Source organism: Thalassophryne amazonica, chromosome 22, assembly GCF_902500255.1.
Source record: "Thalassophryne amazonica chromosome 22, fThaAma1.1, whole genome shotgun sequence".
In the NCBI taxonomy this organism is placed as follows: Eukaryota; Metazoa; Chordata; class Actinopteri; order Batrachoidiformes; family Batrachoididae; genus Thalassophryne; species Thalassophryne amazonica.
The window spans coordinates 17,810,189-17,834,957 of record NC_047124.1 but is presented as its reverse complement, the minus strand read 5'-3'; the positions used below and the strand labels follow the sequence as shown (position 1 = coordinate 17,834,957).

The 24,769-nt window shown below is 41.0% G+C and overlaps 2 protein-coding genes across 7 annotated transcripts in view; one reads left to right on the top strand and one right to left on the bottom strand.

The window, feature by feature from the left end:
* strip2 (striatin interacting protein 2) overlaps nucleotides 1-19,007 on the top strand; it is a 49,953-nt gene extending 30,946 nt beyond the window's left edge. For 5 of the 6 annotated variants that reach the window (XM_034163354.1, XM_034163352.1, XM_034163355.1 and 2 more), the window contains 11 exons: nucleotides 1,256-1,321; nucleotides 1,792-1,855; nucleotides 2,068-2,139; nucleotides 2,327-2,401; nucleotides 2,614-2,711; nucleotides 3,721-3,847; nucleotides 5,464-5,564; nucleotides 5,661-5,727; nucleotides 8,138-8,242; nucleotides 8,819-9,023; nucleotides 15,098-19,007. In XM_034163354.1, coding sequence (XP_034019245.1) covers nucleotides 1,256-1,321; nucleotides 1,792-1,855; nucleotides 2,068-2,139; nucleotides 2,327-2,401; nucleotides 2,614-2,711; nucleotides 3,721-3,847; nucleotides 5,464-5,564; nucleotides 5,661-5,727; nucleotides 8,138-8,242; nucleotides 8,819-9,023; nucleotides 15,098-15,348 — 1,231 coding nt within the window. In that variant the 3' untranslated portion in view covers nucleotides 15,349-19,007. The remainder of the gene's footprint in view (nucleotides 1-1,255; nucleotides 1,322-1,791; nucleotides 1,856-2,067; nucleotides 2,140-2,326; nucleotides 2,402-2,613; nucleotides 2,712-3,720; nucleotides 3,848-5,463; nucleotides 5,565-5,660; nucleotides 5,728-8,137; nucleotides 8,243-8,818; nucleotides 9,024-15,097) is intronic. The other variant, XR_004558706.1, reaches the window with a different exon arrangement.
* On the bottom strand, nucleotides 18,450-24,632 carry morn2 (MORN repeat containing 2). Its single transcript, XM_034163357.1, has 5 exons — nucleotides 24,597-24,632; nucleotides 23,117-23,167; nucleotides 22,931-23,037; nucleotides 21,274-21,410; nucleotides 18,450-20,466 (listed from the first exon to the last, which is right to left on the bottom strand). Exons 1-5 carry the CDS (start codon nucleotides 24,604-24,606, stop codon nucleotides 20,352-20,354), a joined length of 420 nt encoding a protein of 139 aa, XP_034019248.1. The 5' UTR covers nucleotides 24,607-24,632; the 3' UTR covers nucleotides 18,450-20,351.
* Between the last annotated feature and the right edge of the window lie 137 nt (nucleotides 24,633-24,769).

Genomic DNA, 24,769 nt, shown 5'->3' with positions numbered 1-24,769 from the left:
CACCTCAAATATTGTTTGGACATGTTGTGGGAAATGAAAATAATCACGTAATGTTATCTTTAATCATCTCCTACCTTGATTTTACTAATAATACAGGGTGCGATTTGTAAAGATTTCCAACAATTTTTCTTATCTACAATACTATTTCTTTTGCAAAATTAAATATGCTATAAACAACTTATTTTTATAGCAGTTCATGGTATACTTGATACTTACACTGTAGGTATCCCCTTAGTAATTGTTGAGCCAAGTCATTTGATGCATAATAATGAGGAAGACTTTTTTTTTTTTTTTTAATTCAGCATGAGCACAGCTCATTAACAATATATGTTAAACAGTTGATGCTTACACCATATGTAAACCCTGGGGCAGCAGATGAGCTGATTTACATTTTACAGTTGTTTGATGCACATAAATGATAAATAAGTGATTTGTTGTTAAATTCTCTGTGAACACAATAAGTCACAAACACTACATGGTAGACACTTGATACTTGCACCATATGTCCTCCCTGGGAAGCAGATAAGCTGATTCGAACAGTCATTACTCATGAGACTTATGTTCAGAATGTGTGTATATCATTGAGACACTAATCATAGGATAAGCTATAGATATTAATTCAGGTGTAGAATTGCAAACCCTGAATTTATTTATTTATTTTTTAAGGAATTTTAGGGATTCTTGAGATCCGACAGGACAAAGGGCGATTCCATTTATACCCCTAGATTTGAGAGTTACTACCTGCATCATACATCAGTTGGCTTCCACCCTGAAACATTGCCACAACTTGTGATTTTTAAAACAAAATATAGAAGTGTCTCCTGCAGTAATATACTGTGTGTACATAAGAGGAGTGCACAGTTTTCTCCTGGGTGCTGCTGCAGATTTGGAAACATGAATAATGTATCTGTCAGAGGAGAGCAGCGGAATAAAGAGCCACCAGTGCTGCGGTTAGCGTGCATTTATTAATATCAGCAAACCTATTTTCCTTCTGCCCCCTAACAAACCCCAACGGTGTATTACCTGCTCATCCTGTGACTGTTACATTTGCAAAAAACGGCATGATTAAGTGCTCATCAGTGGGAGGTTTTGAACCTTTCACACTCAGAGCTGCACAGTGTGACTGATGAGATTTGAGAAAGTGTGTGTGTGTGGGTGAGCATATGCACGAAAATGCTGCTCCCTTGTTCATTTACCGGTTGTGGTAGCAGCTTTTTTTTTAATGTGGTCGTGTCTAAACTGACTTTTTGTGCAGAGAGAAGGACATCGAGCACTTTTTGGAAACCAGCAGAAACAAGTTTATCGGCTTCACCCTGGGAAAGTAGGTGTTTCTCCTCGAGATAAGTCGAAGGACACTTGGAGGCTACGTACATGCTCCAAACCTGCACAACACTTGCAGCTGAATTCACAACATTGTAGCCTTATTTGTTGTATTACTGCTACATCGTTAACGTTACTTTTGTACAAATGTTTGTTTTACTGCAAAGATGCGGTCAGATTAATGTTCTCTTTCCATGTGCTACGTTAGTGCACGCTGAGTGTTGCCACGCTAAAACTCTTTGTGGGACTGTACTGTCACCTGCACTGCACCCATTGCTAAAACTTCCTAGCAACTAGTACTGTGGGGGCAATTAGTGGTACCATTTTCACAGATCTCTAGCTTGCTCCTGGGGATGTTTTCCGTCTGTTTTCTTCTTAACTATAGTCAACAGGCAAATAAACACCTGTGAGCACCTAACCTCCTTGGTGGAAGTATTAATGCTGTTCTTGCTTGCTTCTCTTTATTTTCAGTGACACAGAAACCCTGGTGGGTCTCCCCAGGCCCATCCATGAGAGTGTCAAGACTCTAAAGCAGGTGAGTGGGTTTGTTTTGATGCTTTGCTGTGTTATTCCCTGTTGTTTTCTAGTCAATACTCACTCCTTGACATTGCCGTCCCTTTTAAAAATCAATACTTCCAGCTGAACCAGACTAAGATGTGTGGTGACAACTGAGGGATACCCCTCTGCTTGTCAATGAGCGAATTAGCACTGTTTATACTGCTACATTGTTTCTGTTCTGTTCTCCAGCACAAATATGTGTCGATTGCTGAAGTCCAGATCAAGAGGGAGGAGGAGCTGCAACAGTGTCCAATGACTCTGGTCAGTATCATCACCATGAATAATTTTACATGATCATCTTTCCATTGAGACACAATTGGCAAAATTGTCTTATCAATAAGTACAAATGTATTTGCAATCAGATCTGCACGCATCCGTATAGATGCACAGGGCTTCATGCTGGGTCAGCTACGTAACACACTGCATGAATTTTTTCTGTGTACTGCAGGGCGAGGAGGAGGTGGAGGACACACCAGCAGAGATGTTATACTTGGGCATGCTTCCTAACCTCTCCCAGTATGTGGTGAGTGGTTTATAGTGCGAAGTATGGGCCTTTTTGTCACGTGGTCTTCAATCTAACTGTGAAATCACACTATTCTTTCTGCTATGAAATTAAAAATGTCAGGCTTCAAATAGATTGAAGACACAAGTGATCTGAATTCCAAACACACATATTGTATGCAGATGATGCACCTTTTTATATGTGTAATATGTTGCCTTATTGGCCTCTGTCAGATTGCCATTTTGAAGCTACTTCTGGCTGCCGCCCCCACCTCAAAAGCCAAAACGGACTCTATTAATATCTTGGCCGATGTACTTCCGGAGGAGATGCCGTAAGTGTTAAGGGGGGAATCGCTGCAGTGCCAAAAATGGTGTCTGTTATTGTGTTAGTGTATTATAATTTTGCAAACTTTTTCAGTACTTAAGCGCAAGTCATTCTCAACATAAAATGTGAAGTCGGATACAAAGCATACTCGACAGAACAAATACACTCTATTCACATAATTTATTATTGTATAGCAGCCACACTATCTTTTAACTAGCTAGTGTGGACTGTAATGGCTCTTCATGCTAATTTATGTCAACAGCCGCCAGATACTTTTGGTTAAGGAACACTTAATTGGTCATTTAGTATTTGATCACAGCTGTGTTACATGCTAGCTAACTTAGCGCAGAATTTGAATGTATAGATGAAAATGAAAGATGTTTTATTTTGTCTAATTTAATTATCTTCCCAAATTAATGAGTTGGTAAACCAACAGGACAGTAGTTTCTACAGTAGTTTCTAAAGGCCCTTTAATAATCAATTAAAGGGCCTTTCTGGGTCACTATACAATTATTTTGAGTTACAGATTTATTTATTATTTTTACATGTACTTCTTCTGACCTCTAAACATAACAGTACACATCACGTGTGCACTAACTGTATTTTATGAGGACTTCATGAGTAGGCAGAGTTTTGTGGTAGGAGATCGGAACTATGGTATTATAAGATGCAGTCAAATTAAAAATATGTAAATCCTTATAAACCCAAATGTCACAAACCATAATCCTGCATGAGCTTGTTCTTGACTAAACAAGTAGAAGTTTATTCTTCAGTGCTTGAGTTTAAAACTTGAGAATTCATGTGGATGAGTAGAAAAACCAGCAAGAAGTCAAACTGCTGTAAACTCGTAAATATCTTTTTACCTGGATGACTGAGAACCTCTGACAAATCCTGACTCTATCAATTTTTCTTCTTGGCACTGCAAATCCTCAAATGCATCAAGTGATTAATTACCATGACTGTTTGATTGTCACAGTCCTGAAGATCTTGACGTTTGACGTTTTTCTCCCCTGCAGGATCACAGTCCTTCAGAGCATGAAGCTTGGGATCGACGTGAACCGTCACAAAGAAATCATCGTGAAGGCCATTTCTGCTCTGCTGCTGCTGCTCCTCAAACACCTGAAACTCAACCACGTCTATCAGGTTTTTCCAAACTCGCCTCCCCCTCCTCCAGATTCACTCCTTCCACCTTATCGGTTCTCAAGTGCTCTGTTACTTTCCCTCCATCATCTTCTCCTTCACTTTAACTTTTGACCTCACGCACTTTGGCACGAAGATGGTAAAAATGTTGTGTTTTTAAAATCCACTCTCTGCAAAGAGCATTTTGGAACCATTTCAAGAGCTTAATATCATGCAAATGGGAGGCGCACATCCAGCCACAGGACTGAGAGCTCTCACTCTCTCTCACATGTGATGGGCTGACCTCAGCGCAGTCAGACAGGGATGTGTTTTCTGTTGCTAGGAAGATGCATTCCTTCACACTTTTAATTGGCTGTTCTGTGCATTTATAGTAATACCGCCCTCTTGTGGCTCAAATTGCGAGCTCATGCAGGCATGTCCAACCAGCCTCGGAGTTAAAGGCCTTTTTCCACATGGAACGGCTTATCTTTATGGAAAATAGTCTAATTTACAAACGCAGATTGCTGTTGTAGTCTGTTCCCACTTGTTTTGGATGCATCTGTGAAATGATTCTGAGAGCTATAATGTATGTGGGCTTGAGAGATCTTTGGAACGGTAGAAAATAAACAGATGTGCATAAATCTGAGACTAATTCAATGATGCATTAGACCAGAATGATACAGATTAGTGCAGGTTTGTCCTCTTGTTGGATCATTTTGTTGTTTGTGTCAAACAGACGGGGGGAGGGGGAAGCCCTCCAGGAATAGCACATTTCTTAAAAATCTAATTCAGAATTTGGTGGGACAGAAAGCTTGTCATATATAGGTTATACATATATTGTGCAAAATGCACTTAGATATGATTTTCTAACAATCGCTTGTGTCCAACTTGTCTGTAAATCTCACAAAATGAGAGAAGTCTATCCTCTCCCTCTTTTGCCTGCCCCACCTTTCATAAAATGCGTGCTTGCAGAAGTTCCCTACATGATGTCACTGAGGGATATAGCATGTCCCCCAGCTAGGTGCTTCTTTCCACCCACGGAGTCTGCCTTGCAGCACCTATCTTTTATTCCCTTGCAACCGCCAGTTTTTGTTGAGTTCATGTCTTTGACATGTAGGAACTGCAGTGTTCCCACAGCACTGTGTAAACATATTCACATAGTCAAATTATACAGAAAATCATCCAGCTTTTTTTTCTATATTGGCTGTTGAACAATTGAATTCTCCAACTACTCGACACACAAAGCTTCATTTTTATGATGAATTCTATAACATTTAAAGTGCACCAAACCTTTCTCATGTTGTTTGCAGTATTTATGCGCTGCCAACATGCGTGACATGAATGTAAAGTAAAGGCGTCACATTAATAAAAATATGTATTCACTGTGTGATCAGCACCAGTTCAGAACTACATGCTGCTTGGGGGAAACGTGTCTCACAATAAAAATAATAAGACTTTTCCTAAAAATGTTCGAAGAAAACATTATTTGCGCTTGTGATCAGTCAGAACTGGTAAATGAGGTTCAAGCTGGTTACCCGCGGGCTCGTTGTTTTGCACAGAGGCACCTACGGGAACATTTTATTTACCTGGGCAGAAACTTTCTAAGTGTCCCACACTGTTGCTTCCTGTTTTTCATGCAGTTTGAAATTGTCTCCCAGCACCTGGTGTTTGCCAACTGCATTCCGCTCATCCTCAAATTCTTCAACCAGAACATCATGTCCTATATCAGTGCCAAAAACAGGTATCAACCTAACACAATAAAATGTTTTAGTGGTTTCTGTGCTTTTGCAGACCTGTTCGGCAGTTTGAAGTGACTCTGTTGATGATGTTGTTGCAGTATATGTGCACTGGATTTTCCCCACTGCGTGGTCCATGAGATGCCTGAGCTCACAGCCGAGAGTCTGGTGAGTCAGAACGTATTCCCAGCAAGAAATCGTATTTCTGAGTGCTTCTGTGTAGGCTCTCAGTTGTCCAGGTGGTTTCCATAGTAGAGAAGCTTGAATCTTCGACTGGACTGGGTTGCTTGACGCAAGGACGTTTCGCTTCAAATCGCAGAAGCTTCCTCAGCTAAAATTCTTGCTCTGGAAGTCTGACTTCTGTCTGACTCTTGTAGAGAAGAATAAAACAGAAGCCAACAAAAGCTGGAGTTTTAAACCTAACCAGACCCCTCCTACTGAGAGGCAGACTGCTATAGGCTAGTGACTAAACAATAGCTCTAATTAGCAACTATTGTGCTGTAGTTAGCACACCTAATGGCAGGACAGCTGTCCCTCTAATGATGGGATGGATGCCTTTCTGATGGTTCTCTTGATGACGTGAATGACTCATTACCATGAACAAAAGACTGAAACTCCTTTGACCTGAGTACCCCATTGTAAACAGGTGATAAAGTGTGTCTCAGACCCCCTCCCCGGTTAAGGCTGGGTTTCAAATGTTTCACAAAGAATGCCTCCTTGACCCCTCTCTCAAACCATGTCTTCTCTCTGGCTAATATTTTAACTTCCTTGTCCTCAAACGTGTGGTTAGTGTCTTTAAGGTGGAGGTGAACCGCAGACTGAGGTCCACTGGCGCCCTCTCTGCGGTGCTGGTATAGCCTTTTGTGTAAAGGTTGCTTCGTTTTACCTATGTAGTGTTCGTTACAGTTTTCCTGACATCTGATAGAATACACTACATTGCTCTGTTTGTAACTAGGGATCATGTCCTTAGGGTGAACTAATTTCTGTCTCAAGGTGTTAACCGGTTTAAAGTAAACTGGGATTTTGTGCTGTCTGAAGATCCTCTGTAGTTTTTCCCCTACTCCTGCTAAATAAGGGAGAGACACTCCTCTTCTTCTTGTCTGTCTCTTGTCTATCTGGTCTCTTTGTTCTCTGGGACTTCTGCACTTTGTCCAGGGACCATCGTGGGTGCCCACATACTGTGAGGGCTTTCCGGACACGTTGTTGTTCTTTAGCCCTTCCCTCTGCAGTTGTGGGCACCTGTAGGGCTCTGTGTTGAAGCGTCCTGATCACCCCGAGCTTGTGTTCAAGGGAGTGGTTTGAGCCGAAGAGCAGATATTGGTCAGTGTGAGTTGGTTTTCTGTAAACCCCTGTCTGGAGCTGTCTGTTCTCTCCAGTCGTAACATCACAGTCCAGGAAGGCTAAATGGTTGTTTCTGGCATCCTCACGTGTGAACTTGATATTGGCGTCCACCGAGTTGATGTGTTCTGTAAAGTCCTCAACTTGCTGTTGCTTGATTTTGACCCATGTGTCATCAACATATCTGAACCAGTGACTGGGAGAGATGCCCATGAAAGACGTCAAGGCTGTCTTCTCCACTCGCTCCATGTACAGATTGGCCACAATGGGGGATACCGGAGACCCCATCGCACAACCATGAATCTGCCTGTAGTAATTCCCCCTAAACAGGAAATACGTGGTGTTGAGACAGATTTCCAAGAGTTGGCAGATGTGGTCTGGTGTGAGTTTGGTCCTTTCAAGTAGAGACACATCCTCCAGCAGTCTCTGCCTCACAGCTGAGACAGCCTCAGCGGTGGGGATGCAGGTGAACAACGATGTCACATCAAATGACACCATAGTTTCATCTGCCTCCAGCTGTAGGTCCTTGATCTTGTTCACAAAATCTTGTGTGTTCTCCACATGGTGGTCTGAGTTACCCACTAGTGGAGCCAAAATTCACTTGAGGTACTTGGCCAAATTGTACGTGATGGAATCTGTGCTACATACAATAGGCCTGAGTGGCACGTCCTGTTTGTGGATTTTGGGCAGTCCATAGATGCACGGAGTGGCGTCCCCAGGGTACAGTCTGTAGTATGTCTGCCTGTCGATGAGTCCCTCTTTCTCCAGGTTTTGGAGGTAGCTAATGATTTTCTTCTTATAGCCGCTCGTGGGGTCTCTCTTCAGACGTTCGTATGTGTTGGAGTCACTGAGCAAGTTGTTGATCTTGGCCTCGTAGTCCGATGTGTTCAGGACCACCGTGCATCTGCCTTTATCCGCTGGCAGGATAAGGATGCTTTGGTCCTTTTGCAGTGGTCCTTTGGTTTTGTTTAGTCACTAGCCTATAGCAGTCTGCCTCTCACTAGGAGGGGTCTGGTTAGGTTTAAAACTCCAGCTTTTGTTGGCTTCTGTTTTATTCTTCTCTACAAGAGTCAGACAGAAGTCAGACTTCCAGAGCAAGAATTTTAGCTGAGGAAGCTTCTGCGATTTGAAGCGAAACGTCCTCGCGTCAAGCAACCCAGTCCAGTCGAAGATTCAAGCTTCTCTACTATTTCTGAGTGCTGTTTTTATGACGTCTGGGTGTGTACGTGTGCTTCACCAGGAAGCAGGAGACAGCAACCAGTTCTGTTGGAGAAATCTGTTCTCTTGTATCAACCTGCTGAGGATTCTAAACAAACTGACCAAGTGGAAACACTCCAGGACCATGGTGAGAAATTATCTCCACTGCAGAACTCAGTGAGTTATCGTTGAATAAAATATAAACTCTTTCAATGGTTTGTGGAAACAAAAAATTATGAAATGTGGTTTTATGACCGAAAATAATCAGCATAATCATTTTCATCAGAAAAATGCCAGTGATATTTACCAACATCAGCAAAAAGCCACCTAATCTTCCCGAAAGCTGAAAAATTCAGTTTCATGCACATAAAATCACACAGTTGAGTGGTGTAATATTTTTCACATGGGCCTCACACACAAGAATTTTGATTGTTTTATGGATTGATGTATGTATATATATATATATATATATATATATATGTGAGCAAATGTGAGATTAGGATCAAAGGTTTTCTCTTTTCTTAAGAGAAACCACTTTGTTGTTCCTTAGGTATTGAAAAGTATCTGATTGGTATCTGTATCTTCAGATGCCACAGTCTGTTTGAAACATTTACAAGCAGAATAAGACATCAGGATCACATACTCTCAGTTCCATGGAAGTCCCTCATTTAGCATATCTCTAGTCTCCAGTTTCTCTAGTTTAACACACTCCCTTTCTGTTCAGATGTTGGTGGTGTTCAAATCTGCCCCAATCCTGAAAAGAGCTTTAAAGGTGAAGCAAGCCATGATGCAGCTGTACGTGCTCAAGCTACTCAAGATCCAGACCAAGTATCTGGGCCGCCAGTGGAGGAAGAGCAACATGAAGACCATGTCAGCCATCTACCAGAAGGTTCGCCACAGGCTTAATGACGACTGGGCTTATGGAAATGGTAAAAAAATAGTCTCCAGAATCACATTCACATTGTTTTTGACATGAAGAAACCTTCTCTGTGAACAGAAACACCTTCACCACAGCTGGTCAGATTAAGACCAACATTTATGAGCTAGATAAGTGTGCCAGAGTCTCCAAAGTCAAGCCACACAACAAGGGAAGGAAGTGCTCTTTATCTGGAGCTCAAAGCAGTTCTGTGTGGTGGTGGTGAACACACAACATTGGAAAATGATGCCAAACGTGACCCAACCTGTGAAGAAAAACTCATCTAAAATTGTTGGCCAGATGAAGAACACACTCCAGGACTGAGGTGTATGCAGGTCAGAGTCAACAGTCAAGATCAAGGGAAGTAATGAGTCATGATCCAACATGTATTGCCTCATGTGTCATACATGTTGGAGGGTTTGTTACAAAAATGTGTTAAGTACATATTGTCGTAACTAAAGGCAGCAGTAGTGAGAAATGAACAAAAATGGTGTAGTTTCTCCACTTTGTTCAATACAAATACAATTTGACCTCAAATGGGACACAAAGCAGTTCCTTGAGGTGGTGCAAAGGCAGAACCAGCACATACTCCAAAGCCTGAATGAACTAAGAAGGAAAATCTTCTTTACGACTTACGTGCCAGATCAAGAACATCCTCCAAGCATAGGTACATATGTCTCAGAGTCAGCAGTGGAAACAAGGGAAGTGTGCATGATCTGCCTGATGCCACATGGTGGAGATTTGGTGATGGTGTGTGCTTGTTTGGTGCTTTCAACGTCAGTGCATCATGGTAGAGTAGTGTTCAGAATAATAGTAGTGCTATGTGACTAAAAAGATTAATCCAGGTTTTGAGTATATTTCTTATTGTTACATGGGAAACAAGGTACCAGTAGATTCAGTAGATTCTCACAAATCCAACAAGACCAAGCATTCATGATATGCACACTCTTAAGGCTATGAAATTGGGCTATTAGTAAAAAAAAGAAAAAAAAAAAGAAAAGGGGGTGTTCACAATAATAGTAGCATCTGCTGTTGACGCTACAAACTCAAAACTATTATGTTCAAACTGCTTTTTTAGCAATCCTGTGACTCACTAAACTAGTATTTTGTTGTATAACCACAATTTTTCATGATTTCTTCACATTTGCGAGGCATTAATTTTTTTGGTTTGGAACCAAGATTTTGCTTGTTTACTAGTGTGCTTGGGGTCATTGTCTTGTTGAAACACCCACTTCAAGGGCATGTCCTCTTCAGCATAAGGCAACATGACCTCTTCAAGTATTTTGACATATCCAAACTGATCCATGATACCTGGTATGCGATATATAGGCCCAACACCATAGTAGGAGAAACATGCCCATATCATGATGCTTGCACCACCATGCTTCACTGTCTTCACTGTGAACTGTGGCTTGAATTCAGAGTTTGGGGGTCGTCTCACAAACTGTCTGCGGCCCTTAGACCCAAAAAGAACAGTTTTACTCTCATCAGTCGACAAAATATTCCTCCATTTCTCTTTAGGCCAGTTGATGTGTTCTTTGGCAAATTGTAACCTCTTCTGCACGTCTTTTATTTAACAGAGGGACTTTGTGGGGGATTCTTGCAAATAAATTAGCTTCACACAGGCGTCTTCTAACTGTCACAGCACTTACAGGTAACTCCAGACTGTCTTTGATCATCCTGGAGCTGATCAGTGGGTGAGCCTTTGCCATTCTGGTTATTCCTCTATCCATTTTGATGGTTGTTTTCCATTTTCTTCCACATGTCTCTGGTTTTTTTTTTTGTCCATTTTAAAGCATTGGAGATCATTGTAGATGAACAGCCTATAATTTTTTGCACCTGCGTATAAGTTTTCCCCTCTCCACTAAACTTTTTAATCAAACTACGCTGTTCTTCTGAACAATGTCTTGAACGTCCCATTTTCTTCAGGCTTTCAAAGAGAAAAGCATGTTCAACAGGTGCTGGCTTCATCCTTAAATAGGGGACACCTGATTCACACCTGTTTGTTCCACAAAATTGACAAACTCACTGACTGCATGCCACGCAGGGGTGGTGGCCAAGTGGTTAATGCGCTTGGTTTCAGTTCAGAAGGTTCTGGGTTCAAATCCCACCCCTGCCACATTTCTCCATGTAATGTGGAGTTGCGTCAGGAAGGGCATCCAGCGTAAAACTTGTGCCAATTCAACATGCAGATCCACCTTGGATTTGCTGTGGCAACCCCAAGTGCAAACAAGGGAGCAGCCGAAGGGACTTACTTTTTACTGACTGCATGCCACACTACTATTATTGTGAACACCCCCTTTTCTACTTTTTTTACTTCTTCTTTGTCTTTCGGCTGTTCCCGTTAGGGGTCGCCACAGCAGATCAATCGTTTCCATCTCACCCTGTCCTCTGTATCTTCCTCTGTCACACCAACCACCTGCATGTCCTCTCTCAGCACATCCATGAACCTCCTCTTTGGTCTCCCTCTTCTCCTCCTGCCTGGTGGCTCCATCCTCAGCATCCTTCTCCCTATATACCCTGGGTCCCTCCTCTGCACATGTCCAAACCATCTCAATCTCGCCTCTCTGACTTTGTCTCCAAACCGTCCCACCTGAGCTGTCCCTCTGGTATGTTCATTCCTAATCTTGTCCATTCTTGTCACTCCCAAAGAGAATCTCAACATCTTCAGCTCTGCCACCTGTCTTTTTGTTAGTGCCACTGTCTCTAAACCATACAACATAGCTGGTCTCACTACTGTTTTGTAAACTTTCCCCTTCACTCTTGCTGATATTCTTCGGTCACAAATCACTCCTGCCACCTTTCTCCACCCACTCCACCCTGCCTGCACTCTCTTCTTCACCTCTCTACTACACTCTTCATTACTTTGAACAGTTGACCCCAAATATTTAAACTCATCTACTCCTTGTAACTGCACTATTCCACTGGGCTCCCTCTCATTCACACACATGTACTCAGTCTTGCTTCTACTGACTTTCATTCCCCTTCTCTCCAAAGCATATCTCCACTTCTCCAGACTAGACTCAACTTGCTCTCTACTCTCACTACAGATCACAGTGTCATCTGCAAACATCATAGTCCATGGGGACTCCTGTCTGATCTCATCTGTCAACCTGTCCATCACCACTGCAAACAAGACTCAGAGCTGATCCTTGGTGTAATCCCACCTCCACCTTGAATGAGTCTGTCATTCCGACTGCGCATCTCACCGCTGTCACACTATTCTTGTACATGTCCTGCACTACCCTAACATACTTCTCTGCCACTCCAGACTTCCTCATACAATGCCACAACTCTTCTCTTGGCACCCTATCATAAGCTTTTTGTAAGTCCACAAACACACAATGTAACGCTTTCTGTCCGTCTCTGTACTTTTCCAACAGTATTCTCAGAGCAAACATTGCATCTGTAGTGCTCTTTCTCGGCATGAAACCATATTGCTGCTCACAGATCTTCACCTGTTTTCTAAGCCTAGCTTCTACTACTCTTTCCCATAACTTCATGCTGTGGCTGATCAGCTTTATGCCTCTGTAGTTACTGCAGCTCTGCACATCACCCTTGTTCTTGAAAATAGGAACCAGCACACTTCGTCTCCACTCCTCAGGCATCCTCTCACTTTCCAAGATTTTATTAAACAATCTGGTTAGAAACTCTACTGCCATCTCTCCTAGACATTTCCATGCCTCCATTGGAATGTCATCTGGACCAACTGTCTTTCTACTCTTCATCCTCTTCATAGCAGCCCTCACTTCTTCCTTGCTAATCTCGTTTACTTCCTGATTTACTCTCACCACATCATCCAGCCTTTTCTCTCGCTCATTTTCTTTATTCATCAACTCTTCAAAATATTCCCTCCACCTTCTCAGCACACACTCCTCACTTGTCAGCACATTACCATGTGCATCTTTTACCACCCTAACCTGCTGCACATCCTTTCCAGCTCTGTCCCTTTGTCTGGCCAATCGGTACAAGTCCTTTTCTCCTTCCTTACTATTCAACTTCTTGTACAGCTCGCAATATGCCTTTTCCTTTGCTTTTGCCACTTCTCTTCTCGCCTTACGCCGCATCTCCTTGTACTCCTGTCTACTTTCTTCAGCTCTCCGACTATCCCAAAACTTTTTTGCCAACCTCTTTCTCCTTATGCTTTCCTGGACCTCTTCATTCCACCACCAAGTCTCCTTGTCTTCCTTCCACTGTCCAGATGTCATACCCAGTACTGCCCTAGCTGTCTCCCTCACCACATCTGCAGTACTTTTCCAGTTGTCCAAAATTGCTTCCCCTCCAACTAGTGCTTCTCTCACCTGCTCGCTAAATTTCACACAACAGTCTTCCCCCTTCAGCTTCCACCATCTGATCCTTTGTTGAGCTCTCACTCTCTTCTTCTTCTTTACCTCTAAAGTCATCCTACAAAGAACCATCCTATGCTGTCTAGTGACACTCTCTCCTGCTACCACCTTACAGTCTGTGACTTCTTTTAGCTTGCATCTCATAAAGAATGTAGTCCACCTGTGTGCACCTTCCTCCACTCTTATATGTTACCCTGTGCTCCTCCCTTTTATTAAAGTAGGTATTCACCACAGCCATTTCCATCCTTTTTGCAAAATCAACTACCATCTGTCCTTCCCCATTCCTATCCTTGATACCATATCTACCCATTACTTCCTCATCACCTCTGTTCACTTCACCAACATGCCCATTGAAGTCTGCTCCTATCACCACTCTTTCATGCTTGAGCACACTCTCCACCACCTCATCTAACACACTCCAGAAATCTTTTTTCTCCTTCATCTCACAACCTACCTGTGGGGCATATGCACTGATGATATTCATCATCACCCCTTCAATTTCCAACTTCACACTCATCACCCTGTCAGACACTCGCTTAACCTCCAACACACTTTTAACATACTGTTCCTTTAAAATGACCCCAACACCATTTCTCTTCCTGTCCTCACCATGGTACAACAACTTGTACCCACCGCCGATGCTCTTACTTCCCTTCCACTTGGTCTCTTGCACACACAATATGTCTACCTTTCTCCTCTCCATCATATCAGCTAGCTCTCTCCAGTCATACTTACCAGTCATACTACCAACATTCAAAGTCCTCACTCTGATTTCCACCCTTCTAGTTTTCTTCTTCTCCCGTTGTTCGTGGCAACGTTTTCCTCCTCTTCTTCGTCGTCTTCGCCCAGCAGTAGCCCAATTTCCACCGGCACCCTGTTGGGCAATAGCATCGGTGGCGGACGTTGTTAACCCGGGCCGCGACCGGTCCGGTATGGGAATTCGATTGAGTCTGCATAGTTGGGTTGGCTTGTTTTACGCCGGATGCCCTTCCTGACGCAACCCTCCTCATTTATCCGGGCTTGGGACTGGCACTCAGAATGTACTGGCTGCGCACCCCATGTGGCTGAGTTTACTAATAGCCCAACTTCATAGCCTTAAGAGTGTGCATCTCATGAATGCTTGGTCTTGTTGGATTTGTGAGAATCTACTGAATCTACTGGTACCTTGTTTCCCATGTAACAATAAGAAATATACTCAAAACCTGGATTAATCTTTTTAGTCACATAGCACTACTATTATTCTGAACACTACTGTATGTAGATAACACAATTAAAATAACCATGAACGTGTGTCCGGATTTTACTCTGGTTGTTGTTATTGTTGTTTGTCATGCTTAGATTGCCCTTTTGGATCTCCATGGGTGGAACATTTCCCAGCAGACTTTCTCTCCACTCCCTCAGAGCTAATCAATACTAAAAACGCTCCATCCGAAAGAACACATTTACAAGAGACTGTGTGAAAATGACAGTTAAGTTTAAATTATTTTGCAGCCAACTGTGTGGACTGTGTTTGTCATTATATGCTTAGAAATACAGTCCTTTGTCAGCTTTTGGTGGACAGTCATGACTGTGTTGCCAGAGCAACGGGGAAAGGAGCGAGACCTCTCAGGGTCAGAGTCCCATGTGGGTGTGTAAGCCATTATCAGTGTCAGAAAGATGGATACAAGCAGAGAGAAAAAGATCTGAGCTTTGACAAAAATGACCCGTGTTTAACATCGAGTAAATATTCGCCCCTCCCTAGATATCGATGCAAGGCCATGGGACTTTCAAGCTGAAGAGTGCGCCCTGCGGGAGAGCATCGAGAAGTTCAACAGCCGGCGCTACGACAAGAACAAGAACGGCGAGTTCACCCCCGTGGACAATTGTCTGCAAAGCGTGCTGGGCCAGCGCGTGGAGCTGCCTGAGGACTTCCACTACAGCTATGAGATGTGGCTGGAGAGAGAGGTGTTCTCGCAGTCCATCCAGTGGGAGGGGCTTCTCCAGAATCCGTAACATGGAGGAGCGAGGAAGAACTTGGCAACTAAGAGGCATTAACGGTGTGTTTCCGCTGTGAAAGGGGCCTTGGACGAACGGATATGGAGTACGAGGGTAACACGGCACATCCGCCAAAAAACAAAAAAAAAAGGTCAAATCATCCATCACCTTGCAGGCAGAGGGAGGATGAGATAAAAACAGCAAAGTGGATGAACAAATGCAGTCCTGCTCAGAAATAAATGCAAAGGAACAAATTTTGTGCAATCAAAATATTTAATAAAATGTCCAAAGTTACTGAACAATACTGACAAAGAACAAAAGAGACAATTATTGGCACACTTTGCCGAGTTATCAGTTAATCACCACTTTTACAGCCAGTTCTCTTTAGACAAGTCAGAGGATGGAGACATGAACATCACTAAGTCACTGAATATGTCTGGGACTTTATTTACATTAAGTAATACAAGCAGCTTAGAATAGTATGGTAAATCTGCTAAATGAGGCAGTTCTAGTGATCAGAAGGAGGCAAGTGAGGGAAGCCACCAAAACACCCACGACAACGCTGATAGGAGTTATAGGCTTCTGTGGATGTGATTAGAGAGTGGGGATAGTGTAATGTATGTCCGGTGCAACACCAGTTACACAGTTTCATGGTGGAGAGGCACAGAGAAAAATGTTCTTGATAAAGATGTGAATTTTCAGCTACAGTTGATCAGAAAGCAAATTGGAGACTGAAGATCAAATTTGATCCCTTGTATTATAGTTCTTCTCTTTCACGCCACCTTGAACAGACTCTCTGATCATAGGCATATAAGCCTATAAATCCATCAGAGTTGTCAAAGGTGTCTTAGTGGCTTTCCTCACGAGTCTCCTTTTTGTAGACTTGCCTATTCCATCCATATTTACCATAGAGCACCATACTATTTATATTTCTTAATGACTAATGCAAATTTAGAAATGTTTATGTATCCATCCCCTGACTAAAGAAAACTGCAAAAGTGACAAATTACTGTAAATTAATCAAAATGTGCTAAAATAACTCTTGCACAATTTCAACATGGGAAAGCATTTTTTGCTTTTTGTTGTTTTTTTAATAACCTCTGAGATGTTAAATATCCTAACTCTACAAAATTGGTTCCTGTGCATTTATGTCTGAGCATATTTTAAATTCTGTACTTAAAATTTAGCTGTGACAGTGGTTTTGAGCAGGACTGTAGCAGTGAGCTTGGCTTTGGCCCCAGATTGCAGACGCACATATGGAAACCTGCACAAACACAAGCGACGCTAACGTGCCTGTGAGTAATGTGGTGGACACAGCAGGCAGGAAGAAACATCTGGCACCGCTAGTGTTATACTGCCCCCTTTCTGTCCCTTTTTACATCTACATGTCTCCCTGCGGGTGCTGGTTTGACTCCTTAATGATAATTTATTTGCTAAATTATTTTTTATGTTGCTTAAATTTTTAATTTGTGTAAAAACTTTTATTTTTATGAGTTGAATCTTTTATTTCTTTTATAAGAAGTTTTCTATCCAAGCCTATCGATAAGGTTGTTTTTGTGATCTCTCTCTCTCTCTCTCTCTCTCATGCACAGCATTTTCAAGGCATAAAGGCTTTTTTGGAATGAACCAAAGGCTCATTTTGATAGTCTAAATGAAAACGTGAGCTACTCCCTCTGACTTTTTTTGTGAGCTCACAGTTTTCACCCCACAAATAAATACACCAGCTGCATGAGCACAAATAAAAAAATATATTAATCTGCAAAACATGCACACTGATTTCTGGAGTGAGAAATGACAGTGGTTTCAAACGTCATCCTTAAAAAAAAAAAAAAAAAATCCTGAATAACTCAAATTTGTACTTTTCTGCTTCAGTCTGCACTGTTTGCAGTTCAGACAGACTGCCTCCTCCTCAATCTGCCCGACAACAGCACAACACGGAGCTCTGAGTGGCCTTGGTGAGCATTTTGCTGCTCTTGCTTGGAAGAACACAAAACGGTGCTGTTTTTTTCTATGTACATCTTCATTATTTAACTGATCTATCGCCTACAGAGTCTGTCCCCGAGAGCTCATTAAAGGGGTCGTATTGTGCAAGAATCTGTTTTGTCTCCTGTTACATTTACATATGGTTTGTCTTTTATATTTAACATCTTTCAAGTCCCACAATTCTGTGACTGTGCAGGCAGAACTTCTGCTAGAAACAAAACTTCAGCATGAAACAGCTTATTTTAGACACCTGTAAGGGAGGTTTCTGCTTGCCGTTATATCTCTGGCCCTGCGGTCACACTTATTCTGACCAATCACAGTAGTGGTTATCACAAATATTTTTAAGTTTTGTCAGGCTCAACGCAGCGAGGGAGGAAGAAAGCAGAGGGCTTGTGGCAAACTGCAGCTCCTTTCTATTTAAAGCAACAGACACATAAAATGCGCTGTAACGGCTTGTCTGATTTCTCCTAGCACCTCTCACCTGACCAAGTTTGGCGACAAGTACTCTAAAGTCAGCACACCACTCGGAAGAAGTCTGGAAAAGACCTTTTTTCCAGAGCTCAGTTGGACTTGAGCTACATCAACTAACGTGTGCCTGGGGATGGCCCGGTGCCAGCTTGGCGTGACCCTGGGTGCACTTGGCGTATACTCCCGGGCAATTTGGACTTAACTCTGAAAATAAGCTCCTGAAAATTTAGAACACGTTCAAAGCCGGTACGAGTTTAATCAAGCTATAGCATGACTCAGCAAATTCTCTCGCCAAGACACAAGAGCTGTGCAGAGATGCTACTTGGAAAAACTTGGTGCTGAACTCAGTAAAAGCAGCTTCAGAGACCTCACTAAAAAAATAAAATAATAATTAGCCTTAGAGTTTATGGGATGTTTCATCAAACTCATTCACAGATTAGCTTGTAGAAAACACATGCATAATGTGCCCCATTTAAGTGTTTTGCCTTTTAATTACGCCTCGACACTGAAGCATAACACAAAACGTTTTTCCTATCGTTGCTTGTTTGATTACCATAAAATTCTGCTTCTCTGCAAATGTGCATGGCCACTATTCAGTTTATTACACTACTGGAAGTGTGTGACAACTATTCGTGAAAAGAATGTAATGTTTTTTCTCCCCTTCTTTCCTCTGAAGCCAACATTTTTGAAAGTAATGTACACTTATGTACACTTTATAAATACTCAGGTTTGTGGAGATACAAAAGAAAAGGTTTTATTAGCACAGTATTGTTGTGACGAAAACACCTGGAGCACTGAAACATTTACTGCAAAGGCACGAAACACGACTCATCGGATTTGTCGGTTAAGTTTAATGTTCAGGTGCATTGTGCCAAATTTCAGTGCCACTTTTTTTTTGGGCATTTTTATGTTGCCGTATCCTTTATTGACTTGTTAACGCTGTCCGCCTGCCACCAAGTCACTGATGAAGGTTTGCAATACAAAATACTTTCTACCTGGAAAAAAAAAGCTGTACAATCATTAAAAATTCATGTTTGTCGTATTCTGGCAGCATATTTTAGCAGATGTATTTTATGGATGTTACTGTATGTGCTCTTTTGTTGTATACATTTCCATATAGTCCAGATGAATATGTTCAGGGGTATGTGCAATTACTGATCAATAGAGGCATTATTCAAGATAACTGCAATATCAGAGTTGCTTATTAATTAAAATATGTTGAACACATGATGTTTGATTGGTTCTGTTATGAACTGCAATGTGTGTCATGTCGCTGTTTGATTAGCTAGCTGAGAAATGTGTGTCCTTCACTCTGACAGGGACAAGTACTGTAGAAGTAATTCTATAGATCTCTCAGAACTCTGCTGAGTGAAGATGAGTCAAAAATATTGCTATCTGTATGTGCAATTTTTGTCAGTCCAGAAAGAAATTTGTTTCTAATTGCGCTTACTGCTGTAAATAATGGGAAAAGCATCAAACCATTATTTAGATTACAGTTGATTTAAATTTTGTTTGAAAAGGGGGAAATTATTGCAGTGAAACAATGAAATATTTTACTAATGTCATTTAGTTTTTAATGCGGTCATCACAGTACAAGCTGGCTTTTTATTTTCTTTATATTTGTTTTACATTGATGATGGTTGGTTTGCGGCATACACCTGAATGAAAGTTGTATTGACGATTTTTGAACGCATTTGGCAGATGAACAAAAAAAAGGTAATTTGTTACATTTTATTATAGCAGCGTTGAGTTGCAGATTATGGTTTTAGTAGGTATTGTATTTTTACAGGGGTCCTCTGCTATAAACATGCAAGGTTTGAAACAAAGTAGCAAATCTCAATGTAATAAAATAACATTCAAACTGGTAGTTAATGCATTTATTCACAGATGTTTAGACTGTAATACACCTTTTGCTTCTGTGGAAAAGCAAAACGCACTAAAGTGTCGTTTTTGTGGGAAATGAAGGTTGTAAAAAGAGATGCTTGCAGTGCCTCACAAACTCAATACATACTCTTTGGATGGAGGTTGTGAGTATATCTAATGCTTACTCTTACATGTAGCTGTAATTTCACATTAAACATACTCAAAGAACCACAATTTAAAAACTGCCTGCATAAAAATTCTCCTGCTTTTAGCTGGATTTAAACCTGAAACAGCCTGTTTTAAAATTTAAAATGTGACATATGTCATGGAAGTCCAAATGTGCACCCCTGCTTGCTGTGTGAGTCACACCCACTCAGCTAGTCTGCACAGGAGTCTTGAGGGGAGTGGGTGTGTATCACAGAGTAAATGAGTGCAGATAGACATCTATGACATATGTAACAGAAGTCTAAAATGAGCCGTTTCATGTCTAAATTGTGATTACAGTTGGCAATTTCCTTCAGTTAGAATTGTGGAACTTTAAGGATGTTTAATATAAAGTCTCAACTGTGTTTAACTGTAAAAGGTATAGAAAACAGTTTTACACAATATGACTCCTTTAAGAGAACAATAAATGAACAGAATATTGGTTTTCTCATGTTGTAATTCTTAAGCATATATAATACACGAGTACTACAATACAGCAATGCTTATTTTGCAGTACTCTCAACATCACGATACATTTTGAGATGCACTGTTTTGCTGTTGAAGTTTCCCGTCCAAACTGACCCTTGTGTGTCTGTGAGCGTCCCTTCTCCCACAAGCCTACAACAGATTAGTTAAAATGAGTTACATATATTTGATGTAATCGTGCAGCCGTACAAGAAATACTTCCACTGAGAGCAACAATGAAGTGTCAAAACAAGTGGAACCTTTCAAGACATTGAGGAAATTTAAAGGAAACAATGAGAAGTAACAACAATAATACTAATTTATAATTGGTTATTCACCATAAATTGCATCATTTGTATAAGGTGTTCAAATACACTACAAGGTCTATTTGAAGATTATTGCAGAAGGTCAATGAATTACATCTCTATTTTTATCAGATGAAGATATAACTTTAAAGCTGTTTCTTACACCTTTTGTTTAATACCAACTTCATCATACTTTGTAGATTTTGGTAATTTTTTTTCTGGTTTGTACATTACATGTGCACCATTATACATAACAAGGTCATGAAATTTTAATGTTTAACATTTGATAATTTATTGACTGGTTTTCTGTAACTGGCTCTATTTATTCTATCTATTCTGAACACTGTCTTTTGTAAAATAAAACTAACTTGAATTTGTTTTGAAAGTATTTCCCTAAATTTCTCTACATACAGAAAAGACAATGCTATCTATATCCACTTGTTTTATACCAATTTTCAATTTATTAAAATAGTTTTGATATGAGATATCCACCATCATTTTAAAATCTATTACCAAACCTAGAGCATTTTTTTCATAAACCTTGGACTTCATTATCAGACACTATGTTTCATATGTACAAAGATACAAGACACCTTATTCATCTTAAACCACTGTTATTTCAATGATCAGTGATGGTAAACCAAAGTGTTCTCACCTGTTCTTCTCAAATTGACCGGTGTAAATGGAGCCATCAGAAAAGGTGTATGTTCCAGTGCCGTGGTACATGTTGTCTTTAAATTCTCCTTCATAAACTGCACCACAGGGGTGTCTCAGAGTCCCTCTGCCGTCAAACTGAACAGTAAAGAGGAAAAAGAGTAAATATTCAGATCGCGACAGCCAGAGAAACAAAATTAATTATTTAAATTCAGCGTGATCAATGCTATAAACACTTGTAAGTTGGTGAATTTATTGCAATTTGTCTGTGGCACCTAATTACAATTAAATGAACGAGGTCCAAGTTCAGACGTGAAAGCATTTATAATCAAATTCAAGTTTAACAATGTTATATTGTAAGTATAACATTTAAAATGTGAATTGATTAAAATAAGTTTAACTTTCTAAACATTTCACATAATTGAGTAAACCTGCTATAATATGTTTATTCATCTAAAGCCAGGTGCCTTTTTATCTTTTTTTTTAAAGATGTGTTGCTGAAGGCACAGCAGGTCGAGGAATTGCTTGACTGTTTGTGTGTGTGTGTGTGTGTGTGTGTGTGTGTGTGTGTGTGTGTGTGTGTGTGTGTCAAATGTGCCCACAACATTTTGACAAAGCCTTTAAGTATCAAGATCAAATGGTATTATAGGTCACGTCACTTCAGTAAGGGCGCTGAATCTGAAATACTTTGGATGCATTATTGTCCATGAGCCTGTAGGCAGTTTTGAAGTTGGGGTCAATGAAGAATTTCAATGGGGTTGAAAATTTAAAAATGCTCCAATCATGGAGCTTTTTTCAATTTTGACCCCTGCATAATTGAAACATCTACTTATTTGTCTGACCATAAAGATTCCAAAATGATCAGAGTTTGGACTGTCTATGACTGATTGTTATGGATGTCAAAACCCAACCCCTCATCAACATCATGACACCTGTGTAACAGATTAAGTAGGGGATTGCCTTGTCAAGGTCCCCACCATATTTCACCCAAACAATTGCTACCGTAGCCATGCTCAGTGGCGGCTACAGTAGCAATGAAAGCCCAACAGGAGCCCTGACCACGAGATGGCTAACGGGGCTCTGGTGAAGCAAAAAGTCCTCAAGAGGCAGATCAGGCAGATGAAGACTGCAGTAGGTCCTTGGATTGGGGATCATCTGGGATTTCCTAGCCATCGGACCAGGCTATGGATCTGTCAAGGTCCAGGTGTTTGTTGGCGTACAGCATTCCCACGTTAACCAAACTTATGCATGTTTCTGGATCAGCTGTGGATGTAGAATTCCACCATCTTATCCAGGAATCTACCAAGAGATGATCTTTCTCGCCACTGAGGGATTGCCACAATGAATGAAAACAGCAAAAATGATAGCAAAGGTCAATTTCAATTTGTGCAGGCTTCAAAAGCTATATTAGCTCCAATTTTAGTAAAGTGTTTCATGCCCTTAAGTTATACCGGAAACCTGCTTGGCCCATGAAGTAATATCTCGACAAATACTTTGTGTATCAAGGTGTAATTTAGGACATAAGGTCACCTCATTAAGATATTGAATAGGTTCACTGGACTTGGTAATGCAAGTTAGGGTAAGTCCCCTTTAAAAAAATATATATATATATTTTTTTTTACAGCATAACATTGTTCCTGAGACAGACAAATGCGTACTTTGTCTTCGTGCCACTGTCCGGTATATGTGACACCATCAGCTGAGATGTATTCACCAGTGTTGCTTCTCATCATAACCCCTGATTCAGATCTGCTGCTCTCCCCTTCTGTGAGCAGAACAGAGAACAATCTCACACTAATACATTTTGGATTTGTTGATATCCATATTTATAATATATCACTCACCATATTTGTCACCATTTGGAAAAATGTAGATACCATGCATTCGTTCTTCCCCTAAGAAAAAATATAGATTATTTTTCATCAAGAACCTGCAGCATCGCAGTCACTTGCCCAGTTCCGGATAACTGCTGTCGTTTTTACGCCGCCGTTTCTCGTAATCAGCACGAATAAGCTAATACTTGGTACCAATGGAAAGACTGATGTTTTGTCTACAAACGACCACAAGCTCGACCGGATCCAGCCATCCTTGTGATCAGCAGAGGAATCAAAACATCCCGGTGTCTGCGGTGTGCGCGCTTTTTCTCACTCATTCATTCCTGCAAGTTTTAAAGTAACGATCTCTAAAACGTAGCAAAGGTGAGTTAGCCATTCGGTGTTTTTGGTTCTAGAGTGGGAAAATACTTACTTACTTGGGTAGAAAATGTCAGTGTGTTATGTCTTGCTGTTTGATTGCTGCGCGCATTTATCTCCGACGTGAAAATTTGCCGGTTGCGGATCACTGAAGCAGCAGCCTCGTATCTTTAGTTGTGAGCCTTGTGTACTTTGGGGGTCATCTCAAAGTCACGAATGGGCATGAATGTGGGGGCTTTTACTTTTTAATTCGGGAGAAATCTCACCTCCACACTAGCTCTTAAAACGTATAACGGCGCCTTTCGAAACTAAGTAAATTCTCATTTAATAAGTATAATTTCTATCATTTTGGGTTCAAAACACATTCTCGGGCACAGTGTGTATCATTCTGCATTAGAAGGGCTCCAGCCAGATGCCAGGAATGCCCCCAAAGTGACAGAGTGTCGTGATCCGGAACCAGCAAAAGTGATCCATTTCTGGCAAAAGTTTGCACCACACATAATGTGGCTTCACACTTTAAGTAGAAGCGCTACTCCACCCAGACTTTTTATGCTAAATAACATCCAATACCCAATACAACAATACACAATAAAGGACATTCAGTTGCATTATGGCTCCGGACTTTAAAAAATGTGATCCGCAACTGGAGAACCGTCTGTACGTTTAAAATTTAGTTATTCAAGCGAAAACGATGCTAGACATTAGACACAATTTGATGTGGCGTCACACTGCCAAGAGTGGAAGAAAATCTCAAGATTTGGTAAGTCTGAAAGCCAAACGTGTCGCTACAACGTGAAAACATCGCTGTGGTAAAAAAAAAATTTCACAACATATCAAAATTTATTTTTTCCGGGGTGACAGCAATACAATTCTGTAATTTTCTGTGTGTTTAATTTTTTTTACTGTTTAAATATTAAATACTTTTTTAAGTAACGACAATCCAAACAGGAAAATACACGGCAACTTGTACTGATGTTGCCATGGCAACAGTTACACAGCGTCGAGCAAAATGCGCTTTTCTTGAAATGTACAACAAATTTTGTGCTGTTAAAATGCGTTACTTTTAACTAAGACTAGTAATCTCCAACTGTCGTTACCGAGATACTTTAACAAAACAGTATTTAGCGTTTACCTTCCGCCATTGCACTTCGACGTCAGTGGTTTTTACATCTCAAAATGACTGAAAAAAGATTTCGAATTTTATCAACGCAATGGAAAAAGTACTGCAAGCACCGGTACTATTTTGTTGGCCAAAAATCCCTCAAACTATGCGTGAATGTCGGTGACGTCACAAGACTCCCGCGA

What these genes read in the sequence shown, in the direction of transcription:
- morn2 (XM_034163357.1), bottom strand. An exon ending in TCCAAATGGTGACAAATATG is followed by an intron (nt 23,038 to 23,116) that starts GTGAGTGATATA and finishes TTCTGCTCACAG; the next exon opens with AAGGGGAGAGCAGCAGATCT. An exon ending in GACAGTGGCACGAAGACAAA is followed by an intron (nt 21,411 to 22,930) that starts GTACGCATTTGT and finishes TTTACTGTTCAG; the next exon opens with TTTGACGGCAGAGGGACTCT.